Raw genomic sequence first — 17,400 nt, forward strand, 5'->3', positions numbered from 1 at the left:
CGGTTCGCTGGTCACGTGTGCCCCCTCGTTCACGCTGTGCGCAGGAGGAGCGTCTCAAGGAGCAGGAAGCCCAGCTAACCCAGCTGCAGAAAGAGCTGGATGACCGCTGCGAAATCAGCGCCGACCTGGTGAGTCGCACGCTTACTATTCCTCGCCCAGATCGCTCTGGTTTACTCGCCCATCAAACGCCTTTTCATGCCAATAGGCTTCTATGCTTTCTGGCGAAAGCTTAACCTGACACTGGGAGCTTGCGAGATGGTTCGGTAGTGCGTAGTTCGTCGACGCATTTAAAAGGTGGGGGAGTTGTTTTGTAGCTATTTTCACAGAACCATTGTTTCTTCTTCATTAGATTTTAACGCGTGAAGAGATATCGACTATGTATTCTGTGACACTACACAGAATACATGGAGCAGCGAAGAGGTGATTCTCTACTATAGGCCTGTTTACATGTACTCGATAGAGTCGAATCAATTTTGCTTGTCGGGTAAAAAACCAGTTGTCGGGTTCATGTAAACGCCGTCGGGTCGAGTAATGTAAGCGGCAGAGCGAGTCGAGTTAACTCGCCTGCAGGGGGTAGATTAACTCGCTTGACCCGCCTTTCTAAAAGCATGGAGTGAAAAGTCGGGTTAGAGGGAAGAGAGAGGATAAATGCGAACCTGTTTTTCGCCTGCGCCGTCGCGCCTCCGAGACAGCGATGCCGTGCCGCCATCTTGGAGGCTGCCACTGCCCTCTCCCGCTTGCGCTGTTTGACGTTTGGTGTCGCTGGAGTTGAAGCGATCTCGACTCGCTAAAATCGAGTTCATGTACACACGCAGTCGTCGAGTTGGGCTGACCTTGCTCAACTCGATCCCCTGACTCGACCCGCCGCTGTCGGGTTCATGTAAACGCCGCTTATGTACGGGAATACAGAATCGAGGGTCAAAATATCATGGAAGGGAGAGCAGTGAACAGATATTGCTTCTGTATGAGAATGTATTGTGTATTTTTTTTTTGCATAAAGGCCGTTAGATGACATGGAAGATATGGCGTGAGGTGTTCAAGAAAGAATTACGGAGACTTAATTCGCGCGTCTAAGTAGTTCGGGATCATTTGCCTTTCGATACGGTTGCATGTACGCCAGCGGAGTCGCTAACCACTATGGCGGGTTAAACTAGCCTTCGAATGATGGGCTGTGGAGACGACTGGCTTCCTCATCGCTTGCGCCCAGATGGTGAGACAATAACTGGACTACTTTCATCGTCTTTATCTCCACTTTACCTTCGCTTCTGAAGCGCCTGCTGAAAAGGTCCTCTCTGCAACTGCAGAAGAAGCTCTGCACAACTCTCTCGCGAAGCTGCGTAGTCGCAATCTGCGCAAGCTCCCAACCGGTTCCGACTTTTCAAAGTTTTTAAAGATGTGAAGGCTTGCTCGACTTTCTTTTTTTTTTTCGACTCGACTCCTGCGCTGAAGAAAACTAACTTTCGCGACAGGACTAGAGTGCCCAATAGAACAGTCATGAATGTTTCATGACTGAGTTCCAGACTCTCGAGCTTTCTTTTACAACAGAGGGCCCACGTCCTCGACGTTGAAAAATTCTTTTTCCAATACCTTGACAGCTGCTAACCTTAACTCGTTGCGAAGTATTCGTCAGCCGAAATAAGTTCGTCCGTACCAAAGCCTTCCTCACGGAAATTGTTTTCTTTTTACTTTTTTTTTAAATTTTAGTGCTTTTCATTGCCTTTCGGAACAAGGAGCTCTCTTTTTTTCGTAAATATAGCACGGCATAGAGCCCTTCTTCCGCTTCATATACGTCGCTTCGTCCATTACTGGGGCCACTCTCAATTCATCTTCAGCGACGGACAGCGAATGTATTCTGCGAGGCGGCTCTGTCCTGGTAATACAGATAAATGAGCACGGTTTCCGAATCTGCCGTCTCTTCTCTCTCGAGTTTTTATGAGGCGTAAAATAATAAAACTATACATTCGCTCTTAAGAAAAAGAAAAAAAAATCGTCCGTGGTATAATTTGGCGATATATAGATGACAGGTGCGCATGCGCGGGGGGAAATAAAGTTGAGAACAGAGGCTAGCCACTTCCTCCTAACCAATTATTTGGGAACCGGGTGCAGCCAAAAAATAAAACGGATATCTTTCTCGTTCGCTATATATTTTTTAACGATTTAAGGAGAGACCAAAGGCGAAATATTTGATGACAGCGGCCAAACGTGCGAGAGAAGCGTGTCCAGACATTTCAGAAATAAGCTCAATTTTTAATGTAAGATTAAAATAAAAAAAAAAACTAAGAAGGCATAGGCGAAAGAGAGAACGTATCGACTTTCGCCGAATGTCTCCTCGCAGAAGTAAAATGATCGCCCCGTCGCAAAGGCACCGACGTTATCGCATCCGCGTTCCTCTGAAACATCATAAGAACTCCGAAGGAGAGCTGGAAACGCGAGACATCCCGGAAACCGGGAAAGGCATCTAAAAAATTCAAGATAAACCGGGAAAATTGAGGAGGACCGCAATATGTCATTAAGCTTCCGCGCCTCGGCTTATGATCCAGGATGTCTGCGACGATTGTTGTTGCTCGCGGTGCTGGAATTATATTTTTAAATTTTTTTTTCTTCACTCTCGACTGCGACTCCATTCTCGGGCGGTCATTCTAGGTGGCCTCTGCGAGTCGGGACAAGAATAGAAGACTCGGCTTCCGGTGTTGGAATGTCTTTATAATGGCGTCTGGTGGGCGACGATGACGCATCGTTTCCACATGCTCGGTTAGAACGGTTCTGTTTTATGCCTGTACGTAATGCTGATCGCGAGTACGTTGCACCATATCGGACAAGAATGCAACAAGGCAATTGTTTGGCTTTATTACGTCAATGTTCCTCTCTGCGCATAGTTTCCTAACGCGAAATGAATAAATATTACATTAGACAAAAAGAATGTTTGTATTTTTTTTCGGGTTGAGAGAGGCACGAAACAATGTGTGGTAGGAGAAAATGAACGTTCCGTACTTCAGACATTACTCAAAATAAAAGTAGTAAAAGCAAATTTAACAATTCTTTTACTTCTTTTAGAGCGATTCTATTCTGTTCTAATCGGCAGTCACTCCGGCGGGCCAATGCTCATGATTGCGAGGGCGTGGCGTGTCTTGAGCTGACACGAAAGTAGAAAAGGATTCAACTGGAATTGAATCTTTCCGTTATCTGCTCCCTGGCCTCTGTGGTCGGCTTTTGAGGAAAGTTTATTCAAACTGTGCTATGTCTGAATATTTCGACACACACTGAAGATGATTTCGATCGAGTGGCGGAATTAAGCCTTGAGAAATTTAGTACAGCGTCCTTCTGAGCTCGCTGCAGATTTTTGAAGTTGATACCGTGCGCGCCACCTACACTGCGTGAATGAAATGTACGAGGCCTGATATTGATTTAATTTGAAAAGAACGCTTCTTGGCACCCTATCTTCTAATTAGCCACTAAGGCAACAGGCAGAGGAGAAAGAACAGACGCGACGGCTAAGAATACCGACCTTGTGTAAACAGCAATCCACGCTTACTGTGTAGCTGCAGACAACTTAAGTTTGGAATTATTGGCCACCTGCATTCAGCGCAGTTCGTCAGAAATTCGCGCCTAAACGTTCAATATTCTACCTTCACGTCACCCTTAGGGGGAATGTCTGGCGTTTTCTTGTTAACGACGTCAGCGGTGTGAAAGGCAAAGCACGCAGCTAGAATAACTGCACACGGAGAGGTGACGGCATGCTATAGGATATGATTGGAAGAGCGGAGCACAACGGGACCTGGAATGCAGAACTGCTGGTTGCACCAACCAATAAACTTTACGCTTACGAAACGTTGTATTCCCTTTTCTTCGACACAGGACCGTCTTGGTTGTTTTCTGCTGGAGACTTTATATGATTCAGCTGCCGATCGAGTCTTGCACCCGTTGCTTCTACTGCGTGAAATTATGTCTAGAATAAGCAAATGATGCACTGCGTTTGGCTTGTCAAAAGCGACCGACGATTTCATTGACCGCGTGTATTTCTGCTTTTTTCATGTCGCTTCCTGAAACTATTTTTTTTTTTTTTCTGTAGACATATAGCGGTAGGGTACTTTTCACACTTGGCTACAGTGAGACATTGGCTACTCCATGACTTGGTTTCTCTCTCTATCGATGTTTTAGTGAGCAAAAATGCCACTTTCACACTACATCCTAAATCCTGATTCCTGAAAAAATTGCAGTAATTCTGTCCTTTGCTAAATGTATAGTACCGCCGAAACATAAGAAAAAAATAAGGGAATCGGCGCAGAAGCATGGAGAGAAATACAAGCACAACCACAGACGCGTTACGTTTCGGGCTATTGAGAGAAAGAAAGAAAGAAAGAAGGAAAGAAAGAAAGAGGGAAAGAAAGAAAGCAGGAAGGAAAGAAAGAAAGAAAGAAAGAAAGAAAGAAAGAAAGAAAGAAAGAAAGAAAGAAAGAAAGAGGGAAAGAAAGAAAGAGGGAAAGAAAGAAAGAAAGAAAGAAAGAAAGAAAGAAAGAAAGAAAGAAAGAAAGAAAGAAAGAAAGAAAGAAAGAAAGAAAGAAAGAAAGAAAGAAAGAAAGAAAGAAAGAAAGAAAGAAAGAAAGAAAGAAAGAAAGAAAGAAAGAAAGAAAGAAAGAAAGAAAGAAAGAAAGAAAGAAAGAAAGAAAGGAAAGAGGCGCATGCTCACTCTGCGAGCCCTTCCCAGATGGTGATAGCGGTGCGCAGGAGCACTTCATTCCCTTCGAGCAGGACGAGATCCCAGACGCGCACCACCAGCGATCGCGGCAGGCACGTATTGCCTTTCATCATCGGGTAGCCGATATGTCCGGCTTGAAAATCCCAGTTAAGAGTAGTTACGTATACATTCTGATGTCTATTTAACGCATTTCACGCAATCCGCAGACAGAACCTTAAAGCTCCTCTAGCTTTCACCACAAGGGCTATCTGTACTTGCTTATTTCTTTAGAAGTGTATAGACTGTGCGCGTACACAGCTTGTAAGACGGGTGTTCCTAGACCTAAAAGGACGACATTGCATGTACACACCATCTTTTAGCCATTTAGATTAAGGCAAGCAAACGAATTTGTTAAAAAATGTTTTCTATGCGTGAGTGCTTGTTTTCTGCTGAGTGTCAGTCAGATGCATCGGGGACTCTCACGGACACTTACAAAAACACGACGGGCATTGCCCATTGCCGCGGCCGCACATGCACGGAAAAGATATTGTCGGGGCTGCGCATTCAATTCTGCATTTCCCCTCAGTTCGCGTGGCCTTCTCTCCTCCCTTGTTAGTCCCAAAAGATGAAAAGACGTGGACGAAATTATAAAGCCTAATCATCTCAAACAGAGAGCACCGTTCATGCCCGCACCGAAGTCGGATAACAAAACCTTGCTTGTTTAACGCATGACGTGCTGTGGAGCAATGTGCGCATGAAGGGTTTTAATAAGGAACGTGTTCCTATCAATCAATCAATCAATCAATCAATCAATCAATCAATCAATCAATCAATCAATCAATCAATCAATTGAGACACGTTCCAATCAGTCAATCAGTCAATAAATCAATCAGTCGGTCAGGAAATCAGTAAGTCAATCAGTCAGTCAGTCACTCAATCGATCAGTCAGTCAGCCAATCAGTCAGTCAATCAATCAATCAATAAATCAGTCAGTTAGTCAATCAATCAATCAGTCAGTCAGCAAATCAGTCAGTCAATCAATCAATCAGTTAGTCAATCAATCAATCAGTCAATCAATCAGTTAGTCAATCAATCAATCAATCAGTCAATCATGACATCCTGCAAAGGAAATTTATAGGAATCTGATGGCGTTTGCTTATTATTTGTCAGGTTCGACGTGGAAACATGTGACAGAATATAGAAGTGAACCAGAAATTTTTCCTTATTTCTACGGTTGCTGTCTCAGGCGATGGAGCGAGGCAGTGCGTGTAAGATTCTCGGAACATTTACGACGGTATTTTCTGCACAATGGTAGCTACAAGAAATGCGCGCTCTTTGAAGCCGGATCTTGCAAATTGCCCCACATTATGCTGAAAAGGAAAGCGAAGGCGCCCTGGCGCTCCCTAAGCAGTGTGAAGAAATGTTGCAAGACGAAGCTGGGAGAGAGAGTTTTGACAAGTCGTTGTCAGATAGAAAAGGACAAATGTTCGCGTAGAAGGCAATCGAGAAGAGCCGACGCTTTGCTCGAGGGAACTTTCTACGGGGACTATGGAGGCCGTGTGCGAGAGCAGCCAGTAGAAAAAAAAAGATAAAAGAGACCGAAAGCTTTCGACTCGCGTGCCCGCCAGAGTACATTCACGCACGGCTTGTGAACGCACACTCTCGTAGTTTTAGTCTGCTCCGTATGCATAGCAGCCGCTGTCTTAGCTCTTTCTCTATCCTGCTCCCTCCGCCTTTTTTTTTTTTTCAGTCTTTCTCCTCCCTCATTTTCTTTCCCGATTCTCCTGTTTTCTTCCTCTTCCTCGTCTGTATTCTTCTGGTGCCCTTTCTGGCTTTTTTTTTCTTTTGCGTTTTATTCTCTCCCGTGTCTCCTTCTCTAGGTCTCCTGCTCACTCAAAAAGCGCTCCGGAATCCTTTTAGCGAGGGAAAAGAGAAGTTTAGTTTTTGTTTCTTGCTTTCTCTTCCACTCCATTCACTTGCTGTGAGTTCCTGTGAGTCTTTTGCTTTTTTTATGACAGAATTCTCGCCGGCTTGTTTCTGTAGTTTTGTATTGCTCTCTCTCTCTCTCCCTCCTTTTCCCTTTCACCCCGCTTTCTCTTTTAGCTTCTATTTTCCATCTTATTTGCTTTTTTACTGTTCGCTTTTAAACTCCTCTTTCTTTTTTTCTATCCGTCTTTGCTGTTGTGTCTGGTTGTTTGTTTAAATTTGTTTCCTTCTTCATCGTCGCTACTACGTTCTCCCCATTGGTTAACCTTCTTTTCTACAAGCTTTCTTGTTCCCTTTTCATTCTTGTGTTGAATATTTTTATTTATTCTTTTCACTCTTTGTATGGTCCCGATAGTCCGCAGCGTGAGACGTGAGCTGCCAAGGAGGGAGTAGCGAGGGCCGTTTCCAGGCGCCGCCGAAGCCAGCCTCACTCTTGGAGTTGGGAGGCGCTGAATATACGGCCTAGATTTAAAGCGCCGGGTCTTGAAGGCGCGACGACGCCGCCACTCGCGCCTGATCTGGCGTCATGCCGCGGCGGCGCAGCATGGCGTCAAAAGGAAGCTCCGCTGAGGCGAGCGCCAGTACTGGGCTCCGTCCGCCTTTCCTTCTCTGGCGCCCTTCCATTCACGTGTCGCGTCTCGACGATGTGAAAGAGGAGGAATTCGATTTGCGCCTCGGGCTTAGGGTTTCCAAGTGTATCTATACGTTCTTGGGGGTTTCCTCCTTTCCATCTCTTTCTCTCTTCCTCTTGACCATGAGTAATGGCCTTCCAAATTCCTTCTCCGACAGATAACTGCGTATGCAGTGCGGCGACTGGAATTGGGGTTTCGCTGTGCCGCGGAACTTTACTTATCCTAGATTGCTTTGAAATCGCTCATTGTTCCCGGACACGTGCCTCCGATTGTAGCCTTTTTTTAGCCAGTGATCACTCATTTAGCATATGTCCTGTCGCCTCCTATTTCTTGTCGGTGGCATCCTGAGGCTGCTTCTCACCTTGCCTTCTGCTTACCAACTACCTCACCAGTCCGAGATTCTGAGATTGATTCTTCTTGGCAGTCTGAAGGGCAACGGATTGGATACCAAGAAAAGACAAGAGTAACAGGGAGCGGCAGAAATTTAGGTGGGTGGGTGAGGTTAAGAAGTTTTCGGGTATAGGGTGGCCGCAGCTGGCACTGGATAGGGTTAATTTGAGAGATATAGGAGAGACATTTGCCCTCCAGTGGGCGCAGTCCGGTTGATGGTGATGATGATTGCTTCTCTCCCTCAAGAAGGCCGAATCACAGCCAGCCCAGCTAGCCGAATATCTTAATTCACGTCGTGGCTCCACTTCAACGGGACCATGTTTTATGGCAGCGTGAACATCAAAAAACGAACGTCTGGCATTTTGTTATAATCATTAGCTCCGGCATAGTTTCTGCCCAATACGTCCAGGATGCGGTTATGAGTCACTGGAGGCTGGCAGTCACGGGAGATGTGCTGACGCAGAGTTCCGACGGTAGCAGTCAGGGAGGGCGCCGCCCAAGCGATTAACGCCGAGAACTCGCGTATATGCTGGCGTACGATCTCCCTATGGCAGACACGACGATGTAGGTCACCACTGCACGTCCCGTATTAGACGGCTCCTGCCTGCCGTCTGACGCCTTGGTTCCATCCCGCGCTCGCATGCGCAATCCGGGCTGTGTCCCAGCAGCTGAGGGTACCGACCTCGGGGCCCTCATAGCTACCGGGAGGGCGTCGGCCACGCTCCCACGCTTCTGCTGGTAGGCCACCTTGTGCTTGGACATAGTGGAGGCGCGCGCTCCCTCCATCTTCCGCTGGACAGGTCGGTCGCTGTGGAGAAAGTACGCCAACATGATGTGCCACCGAAGATAAACGCGCGGAGCACAACGACCATCACGTACAGCCGATCGTAGTTTATCGGGAGGTCTACCACGCAGTCCGAAAATTGCACCATAGACTGCATGGCGCCTACGCTTATGATGCCGGTGGATTTGTGAGTTACCGGCGGCGACATGGAGGACGCATCGTATGACGGCTGGTGCAGGAGCTACAACCACGACTGTGGATTTTGTTGTTGACCTTAGTAGGCATAGCACACACCCACGCGGAGGGATTGGGCAGGAGATTGTGGCGAATGCCAAATAAAAAGCACATATCCGATTGCGAGGAAAAGAGAGCCATGAGGCGGATTTCGCTGTGTGCAAGGTTTGGGACAGCACTTTGAGCGTGCAGCACAGAGCAGGCTTTCCGCCGAAATCCCGAAAAAAAATTTTCTGTGAGCGCTCTTTGGGAGGCATGTTTCTGAAACGCTAACTTTACTCTTAAGATAAGGTGGGTGTGTAAAGTCCCGGAGAAAGTTTTGCGGGATGCGAGTTGGCGCGATAAAATTTATTTTTATGCCGCCAGGCAATGCACATAAATGAAAACTACTGAAGCACAAGAAAAAATGCGTGTTGTATCCTCTGCAAGAAGACCAGCTAACTGGGTAGTCAGGTAGCGCAGAAATATTCTTTTTTTTCTGCGAATCTGTAACCTGCAAACTTTTTTCCCACGACTATACTGATGCTGAGGGTAGCATTAACCAAGAATCGCTGGCACGTACGAAGCGCCTGTCCTCATCTTTATCACCCGCTCTCGCTCCGCTCTTGAAGGGCATCTCGAAGAAGGGCCAAATCCGCGGTGGCATTCGTGACACCTTGACAAATCCACAACCTGTCCGCTAGCGCCAAGGATTCATGCGACGACGGGAAGCGGAGGACTACACCGCTGGGCTCCGGGCGCTGATCTTGACAGCGCTGTCTTGGTGATACTTGCAGCACTCTCCTCTTAGAACATGTAAGCAAGCGCTAAAGAGAGGGCTGGGCAGAGTCGCTGCTGCGCAGTGGTGACAGCCGGGCTTTCTCTGAGCCAGACGAATGCGGCTATTTTCTTCGCTCGAACAGGCAGTCCTTCCAGAAAGAGTAGGCCAGTGGTATACGGGGCGCCAGCAAGACATTTTTTTTTTAGAGCGTCGTTCGTGACTCTAGCAGTGTGTTAGTACCCGCCATATCTGCAGCAAGCATTTACCGCAGTGTCTGTTTAACTTCTTCCTCAGTACGCGTCTCCTGTACAGTCGTCCATCTACGGTGGGCTCTTGTTTTTGTTTTGTTGAAAATACTTAAGGCCGGCTGCTCGCTCGACGAAAGCTGAGCTCGGTATCAGGAAGTGCCTCATCAAGCTGACAAGCGTTATGTTCCTGGTACAAAAAAAAAAAAAAAACAGAAAAGGCACTGCTCCTATACTTAGGCTTACTGGTATTTCGTATGTCATAAATAGCTATATTTCGTCAGTATCTCCGTGGGAGCAGGCTGTCAGGCATTGCCGACCCGTGCCTTCCACGGCCGGCGACCGAAAACACGAAGTCAGTGACGCAGTGACGCATGAGGGTGGTACACACAGTAGCACCCAGGTATCTCAACAAGACAGGGCGCTCACACCATGCAGCTAGGGACATTGACGAAGCACCAAGTGTCATCGAATGTGTTCAATGAATTGTACACAGTAGAACGCCACAAGGCTAGGCAATGCGACAACTATAATTTCATAAAATCATTATAGTTAATCCGTGATGCAGCCAGCCGGCTGAAACATAAGTTCCATTCTTTTCAGCACTATATGTACAGCTTGATAGTGGTGCTAATATTTTCGTCTCTCTGGAAAAGGTTAAAAAATTAATTCACATTTCCACACCGCTTTTCGTGATCGCAGACGCCGCTACGATCGCTAGTCTCCAGTTCGCACTCTACTCACAGCAGCGCTTGTCCATTCGTATTAGCGCTGCGTGAACGAGCGAGGAAAAATCCCGCCATGTCGCAAGCCCTCTCGTTGAAGCCTTTGCAAGCGACGAGAGAGGGTATGCTGGCTGCAACCAAGTGGTACACCATGGTTTCGCCGTTGACGGCAGCTCCGGCGGCTTCATGATATACATACTTTGCTCTCGCAACCGGCATCCGCTTCAAGTGCATCCCGTCCACACGTCCACTATCGGTTCACTTCCATTGTCTGAGGACCCTTTCATTAAGACCTCCTTCAAGGTGGCCATGCGGACACGAGCAGCGTCACTCCCGGCACCGACGTCGCTCCGCTGCTCCGCTGCGCTGGCCTGGGACGCGATGAACTTGCGTACTTCATTCGCGTTCCACATCGGCGTGCTGTGACTGGCAAAGGAGTACGTCGGCACGCACGTGCATCCCAGGATGGAAACGCCCAGCACCACGGCGATGAAGTCCAGCCCTTCGCTGTTGGTCAGCACCGCCGGGAGGTTGACTTGCGTCTCTGGGCGTGGCTTCATGCTGCCTCTCCCGGCTATGGTGACAAAGTTTAGAAGAGCAAGTTGCTGGGCTAGTTGGTGCTGTTGCATCGTGGTGGAGCAGCGCAAAGGACGGGACACAAGAAACAAGGAAAGACGAACACAGGCGCCTTTCCTGTGTTCGTCTTTCCTTGTTTCTTGTGTCCCGTCCTTTGCGCTGCTCCACCACGATGGTGACAAAGCTTCGAAGAGCACAGAGATAATTTGTGCCGTATCGGAGACCAGCGTTGAATAGAGCTGCGAATTACTGCTCTCATCGGCTGCCTGCTTCCTTTTCGTTAGCGTCTTCGGCTTCGCCACCGATGATGCACTCCCGCGTGCGTTTGATCTAAATTTATTTATTTTTTTAATTGTTTGTAGATTGTATATATTAGTTATTTTAAAGGCCACTTTAATATATAGGTGAACAGCAATATATGCCTCAGATTCCTGGCTTATCCCCCAATGTGGGTCATCATCGTTATCATCATCATCAACCTCACTGCGCCTAGTGCAGGGCAGATGCCTCTCCTTTGCCAGCTGCGGCCACCGTATCTTAGTAAACTTCTTAATCTCATCCACCCACCTAACTTTCTACCGCCCCCTGCTACGCTTGCCGTCTCTTGGAATCCACTCCGTTACTCTTAAGGACCAGCGCTTATCTTGACTTTGCATTAGAAGCCCTGGCCAAGTCCACTTCTTTCTCTTCATTTCGACTAGAATGCCTTTAACCCGCGTATGTTCCCTACCCCACTTTGCTCCCCTCCCGTCTCTTAACTTTAAATCTATCACTCTCCATACCATAGCTCGCTCCGTGTCCCTCAATTTGAGTTTAAACTCAGCAAGGCAGTGTTATCAGAGAAACGCAGATAACTTAGATATGCTAAATTAACTCTTATCGGTCTCTCAATACCTCCTGCAAATAGGCGGTGAGTATTGTTGGAGTGGTCGTGTCTTCCTGCCTGACACCCACCCTTATAGAGACATGTGCGCGTAAAGGGGGCTTTGAGAAAGCAGTTATTTCGTCATGTAGTTGAACAGTACGCATTTTATTTGTATTCCTGGAGCGTTGGTAGTCTGATCTCTCGAAATAAATGTTTACGGCATATAGAACGTCATGGTAGTGCTGGCTTCGACGCATTCCATATAATTAGCGAGGTATGCCCGTCTACAGCAGGGCGAAAAAATCATTTCAATAACGGTAAACTTCATTACGTAACCCCATATACCACTAGAGTCTTGTGCACGAGGCTAAAAGAACATTATCAAGTAGTTCCGCACCATGACATTCAGCTCCCTGCGCAAGGTTCTAATTGCGTATCTGTAACCACATGTATTCTCCGACAAAAAAGAAAAAACTAATGGCCTAACAGATGGCTAGCCTTTATCCCAATTTCAGTCTAGAAAATCTAGACTTGATGCGAAAGCGTTTACGGGCTCAGTGTAACGCGGAAAGGCTAGGGAGATTACGACGGCGGCGGAGCAAGAGAGGTCACTGAGGAGCTGACGTCAAAAACAGATGTAGTGAAAGTTGCTGAATGTTATGTAATAGCGCGACAAAACTGTAACACCGCTCTGCCATGGTGGCCTCTGCAAAATTTGTGCCTCATTGTAAAGCTCAAGCATTTGATATTTAATTTTGCTTTCGCCGCTAGCGATATGCAGTAATCGCAACACAGTCCAACTGGGGTTGGTTCACGCTGCCTCTGCACAGAGCACTCTAGCTTGTACGGGAAGTTCGTGACGGTTTTTGTGAGGTATGAAGAGCGGATTGGCTGGAGGACCGCAAGTAACAACTTGAACGCACCATGCGAAGACCTCCACAGATCCTGTACCACCGCTAAGCATTTCTATCATCTAAGCTGTTATTAAAAAAAAAAAATATTTGAGCCGCCGTTCGCCTTGCGCTATCACGTGGCTTGTGCGGTATAGAGAAAACTGTATGACAGCAACACCTCTGGGGTCTTAGTGAAATCTTAGGAAATGTGTATGTTGTGTAGCACTATGTTGGCCATCATAGGGCGTAAGCGATTCTGACTACCATGCGCCAACATTGGAGTTTTTAAAATGTTTGTTTAATGCATTCCCTCTTTCTAGGAACTAATTACTGGCGACAAGTCTACAATTGCTGCTTCTCCTTAGAGCAAGCTGTGCTGGAAAGGTATCTCAGAAGATGCAGTCATGATATGAGGGTTGTTAGCTATTGATGCTTTTGATTCGTTCGATGCACTCGATGGATGACGCACAGTAGAACGCTACAAGGCTAGGCGATGTGACAACTATAATTCCACAAAACCACTATACATTGATCCGTGATGTAGTCATCCCGCTGAGACATCTGTTTCGTTCTCTTCAGCAATGTATGTACGGCTTGACAGTGGCGCTAACATTTCCGTCTCACAGAAAAAGGTAAAAAAAAAAGCTTCAAATTTTCTCACGAATTTTAGCATTCGCAGTCCTCGCTACAAGCGCCAGCCTCCAGTTCGAACCCTCACCTAAAGCAACACTCGTCCATTCGTCCTGGTGCTGTGTGAAGGAGCGAAGAAAAATCCCGCAATGTTGGAAGCCCTCTCTTTGAAGCCTCTGCATGCGATGTTAGAGGGAATGTTGGCTTCAACCGAGCGGTGCACCATAGTTTCGTCGTTGACAGCAGTTCCGGCGGCTTCAGGATATACCTTGCTGTCGGCACCTCCATGCGTGTTCAGATGCGTCCGGTCCACACGTCCACCGTCGTTTCACTTACAGCGCCTGAGGACCCTTTCATTAAGACCTCCTTCAAGGTGGCCGTGCGGACAAGAACAGCGTCACTGCCGGCACCAACGTCGCTCTGCTGCTCCACCGCCCTGGCCTGGGACGCGATGAACTTGCGTACTTCCTCCGGTTTCCACGTCGGCGTGCTGTGGCTGGCAAAGGAGTACGTCAGCACGCACGTGCATCCCAGGATGGAAACGCCCAGCACCGCGGCGATGAAGTGGAGCCCTTCGCGGTGTTTCAACACCGCCGGGAGGTTGACTGGCGTCTCGAGGTGTGGCTTCATGGTGCTTCTCCAGGCTATGGCGATAGAGCTGCGAAGAGCACGGAGGCAGTTTGTGCTGGATAGAAGAGCAGCTTTGAATGGACCTGCGAATAGCTGCGCTCAACGGCTGCCTGCTTCTTCTTCTTCTTCTTCTTCTTCACCATAAGAAAATGGCACATACCCACGCGGGGGGATTGGCCAAGGTGCGGTGGTGAATGCCAAGGAGGTATGAGTGCGGGAAAAAAGCTAAGTAAAATAGTAGAATGTTTGAAATCAGAAAATATGTATGAATTGTTAGAAATGTTAATAATAAGCAAATTAGATACATCAGGAAACAAACTAAAATACGCTTTTGGACATTCAGTGGAATTTTATATGGATTTAACAGGGTAAGCGCCCAGTTGCAATGATGTAATCATGAAGGTAGCCGCAAATAGTGCTTAACGAAAATCCCGTGGCGCTCGCACCAAACGAGAGCAGAACTGGTAAAGACAAAGGGAGTCCTAACCTCGAAAGAGGGTCTTCCAAATACTGTTTTCTCTGAAAAGCGAACCGCCGGCAAGAGAGGAGATAATGGTCAATTGATTCAACTTCTCCGCATGTGTTACAAAGGTTACTCGTAGCGAACCCGCATCTGCATAAGTACAAGTTGAGGTGGGGGATTCTGCATCGCAGAAGCGTCATGGACACCTCACACCGCCTTGTCTTACATGATCGAACATTCCATGGGAACTTTAAATGTTGAAAGTCCACGGTATTCAGCAACGGATCACCCAAGCTGGCTGAGATATGTTGGAACCGCTGGAAACGGGAGGTCTCCAACATAATAAGGTGCGGTACGGGATATATTACAGGGGCAGTTAGAGCTGACCTTGCCAAAAAATCGGCCACCTCGTTGAAATAGATTCCCGAATGACCAGGTACCCAGACAAAGCGGACCTCCCTTACTGTTCGCGGAACAAAAAACCTAAGGGAACGCATCAATAGAGAGGAGCCGGAAGTTTGGAGAGCGACTAAAACTGAAAGGCAGTCTGCAAGGATAAGTACCTGTGCTACATGCGTCGGAATTTTAAGAAGAGCCAAACCGAGTGCCAAAAACTCTGCAAAGAATACAGAAGTGTAATCCGGGATACGAACGGAATAGCTGAAAGCCAGATCCTGTGAATATATCCCAATTGCCGCCTTCTCACAGCACCCGGAAGCATCGGTGGAGAGAACAGCATGATCAGGAAAATGCTGTAAGTGCTCAGCCAGAAGACCATTTAGGATATTTGCGGGCATGTGTTTTGCATGGGATGGAAAGATATGGTCGTAACAGAAGACGGGATCAGCCAGCGTGTCAGCAACTCGTTGCAAGGAGGTCAGATCGACCTGAAGCGTGGCCAACAGGTTCTGCGTAAACCGAACTTGCGGGAGCTGATAACGTGGCCAATGAGCAGAGAAAAACAGGTGAGGGTGGGATAGAAAAATGGGAGCATTGACACCGGGGGCCGGGTCAAAGGACCTGAGGAAAGTGCGCACCGTGAGTAGTTGGAAGCGGGAATATAGATCGGGAATACGGGCTTCCAGATAAAGGAGAGCATTGGAAGCCGATCTTGGGAGCCCTAGGCATAGCCGTAGGGCACGCCTTTCCAGTAAGGCTAAAGGCTGCAGCTTATAGTTTGCGCTGCCAGAGAATAAGACGCAGCCGAATTCCAGAATTGGTCTCATATAAGCCTTATAGAGTAACAGTAAGGTGTCGCGACGCATGCCAAAATTTTTATTGCCTATCCGTGTCAGCCGGCCTAGAGCACGTTCGCCTTTAATAACATTATTCTTAATATGCTGGCGCCAGTCCAATCTTGGGTCGTAAATAATACCTAGGTATTTAACCGACTCCACCTGCGGAATTGGGGTGTTACGGTAGACTAGCGAGATGTACAAAGGGGTGTCTGGAGGAAATACCAGCACGCCGCACTTGCTCACATTAAGTGATAAACTAATTTGGTCCAACCAATCTTCAAGAGCAGTCAGGTATGCCTGCAAAGACTGGTAAAGCGCATGAATATCCTTTTCTGAGGCGAAAAAAGCTATATCGTCTGCGTATACAAATACTGTAATGTTGGGATGAATGGGGATGTCTCGAACCAATATGTTAAATAGCAGCGGTGACAGAACAGATCCTTGCGGCACACCTCTGGATTGGACATAAGTATTAGAACAGAAAGATCCGTCTGTACAGAAGAACATTCTGTCTTTTAGAAATTCACAAATCCAGGCATAAATGTAGTGCGGTGGATGTAGCTGTGCAAGTTTGTTAAGAAGGACCGTGTGTTCCACGCTGTCATAAGCCTTAGCAACATCAAGTGTCACCAAGGCCGAAACTTCCCTCTTGCGCATCGAAAGTCTGATTCGGCTTTCTAGATCCACATGCGCGGTCCAAATGGAACATCCCCGACGAAAGCCAATCTGCGCAGAGCTAAGGCCATTTACGGCATTAACGTGCTTTGAGAGACGACTATGCACTACTCTTTCGATCAACTTGACTAAATTTGAGGTTAAAGCAATTGGCCGTATATTGTCTAATTGGAATCCATTCTCTGCATTCTTCAAAAGCAAAATTATTTTCGCAATCTTCCATCTCTGAGGAATCCACGTGTTTTCTAATGACGCGTTGACGATATCTAGAAGATGAGTGGTGAAGACTTCAGCTAAAATCTTCAACATACCCACAGTAACCCCATCAGATCCAGGGGCAGCAGAATGCATCGAAGAAACAATTGGTAGGAGCTCCGACAGAGCAACCTCAGTATAGTCCGAGCTTAGGGCGAGTGTGAGTAATGGTTCTGTTTTCTGCATCTGAAAACGCAAAGCCAGCCCCTGAGCGATTTGTTCAAGGTTTTTCTTAGCCTCCTGAGGAGACAACACTATTGACTTAGTGCAGTTGGCGGCCAGAGAGTTCTTATTGCGCGCCATGAACCTATACAGAGCCTTCCTATTTTGGGGACTTGAGAGATACGTGTTTAAATTTTGATTATATTCCTCTTTGGCTTTTTTGACAGTTCGTTTGAAAGATGCAGAGAAGAACTTATAATTTATCCAATTAGCTGGGCTCTGATTATAGGAAAGGCTTTTCCAGGCAGCTTTGCGACGACGATATGCCTTCTCACACTCCTCCGTCCACCATGGAGACGGCTGTCTGTCAGGAGCTGAAGTGCACACAGAAAATATAGAATGCTCGGCAGCATCTTGCAGAAAGGAAAAGGACTGCTGAGCTCTTTCTGCTCGACACGAGCTAACTATAGATGGAAGTGAGGCAGACATAAATTTTTTGTATGAAATGTGATTTACAAATTTCATTGTCGCCCCACTTTTTCTGAGGGGAGATGTTAGAATGTTAAAAGTTATTGGAAAGTG

At 47.2% G+C, this 17,400-nt stretch overlaps 1 protein-coding gene across 7 annotated transcripts in view; it reads left to right on the plus strand.

Moving 5' to 3' along the window:
* Positions 1-17,400, plus strand: part of Rbp (RIMS binding protein) — a 388,544-nt gene that overhangs the window by 222,044 nt on the left and 149,100 nt on the right. For all 7 annotated transcript variants that reach the window (XM_089574466.1, XM_089574471.1, XM_089574467.1 and 4 more), the window contains exon 6: positions 45-128. In XM_089574466.1, coding sequence (XP_089430592.1) covers positions 45-128 — 84 coding nt within the window. The remainder of the gene's footprint in view (positions 1-44; positions 129-17,400) is intronic.

This window comes from Amblyomma mixtum, chromosome 2 (genome assembly GCF_055824585.1).
Source record: "Amblyomma mixtum isolate Tamu chromosome 2, ASM5582458v1, whole genome shotgun sequence".
Taxonomy (NCBI): domain Eukaryota; kingdom Metazoa; phylum Arthropoda; class Arachnida; order Ixodida; family Ixodidae; genus Amblyomma; species Amblyomma mixtum.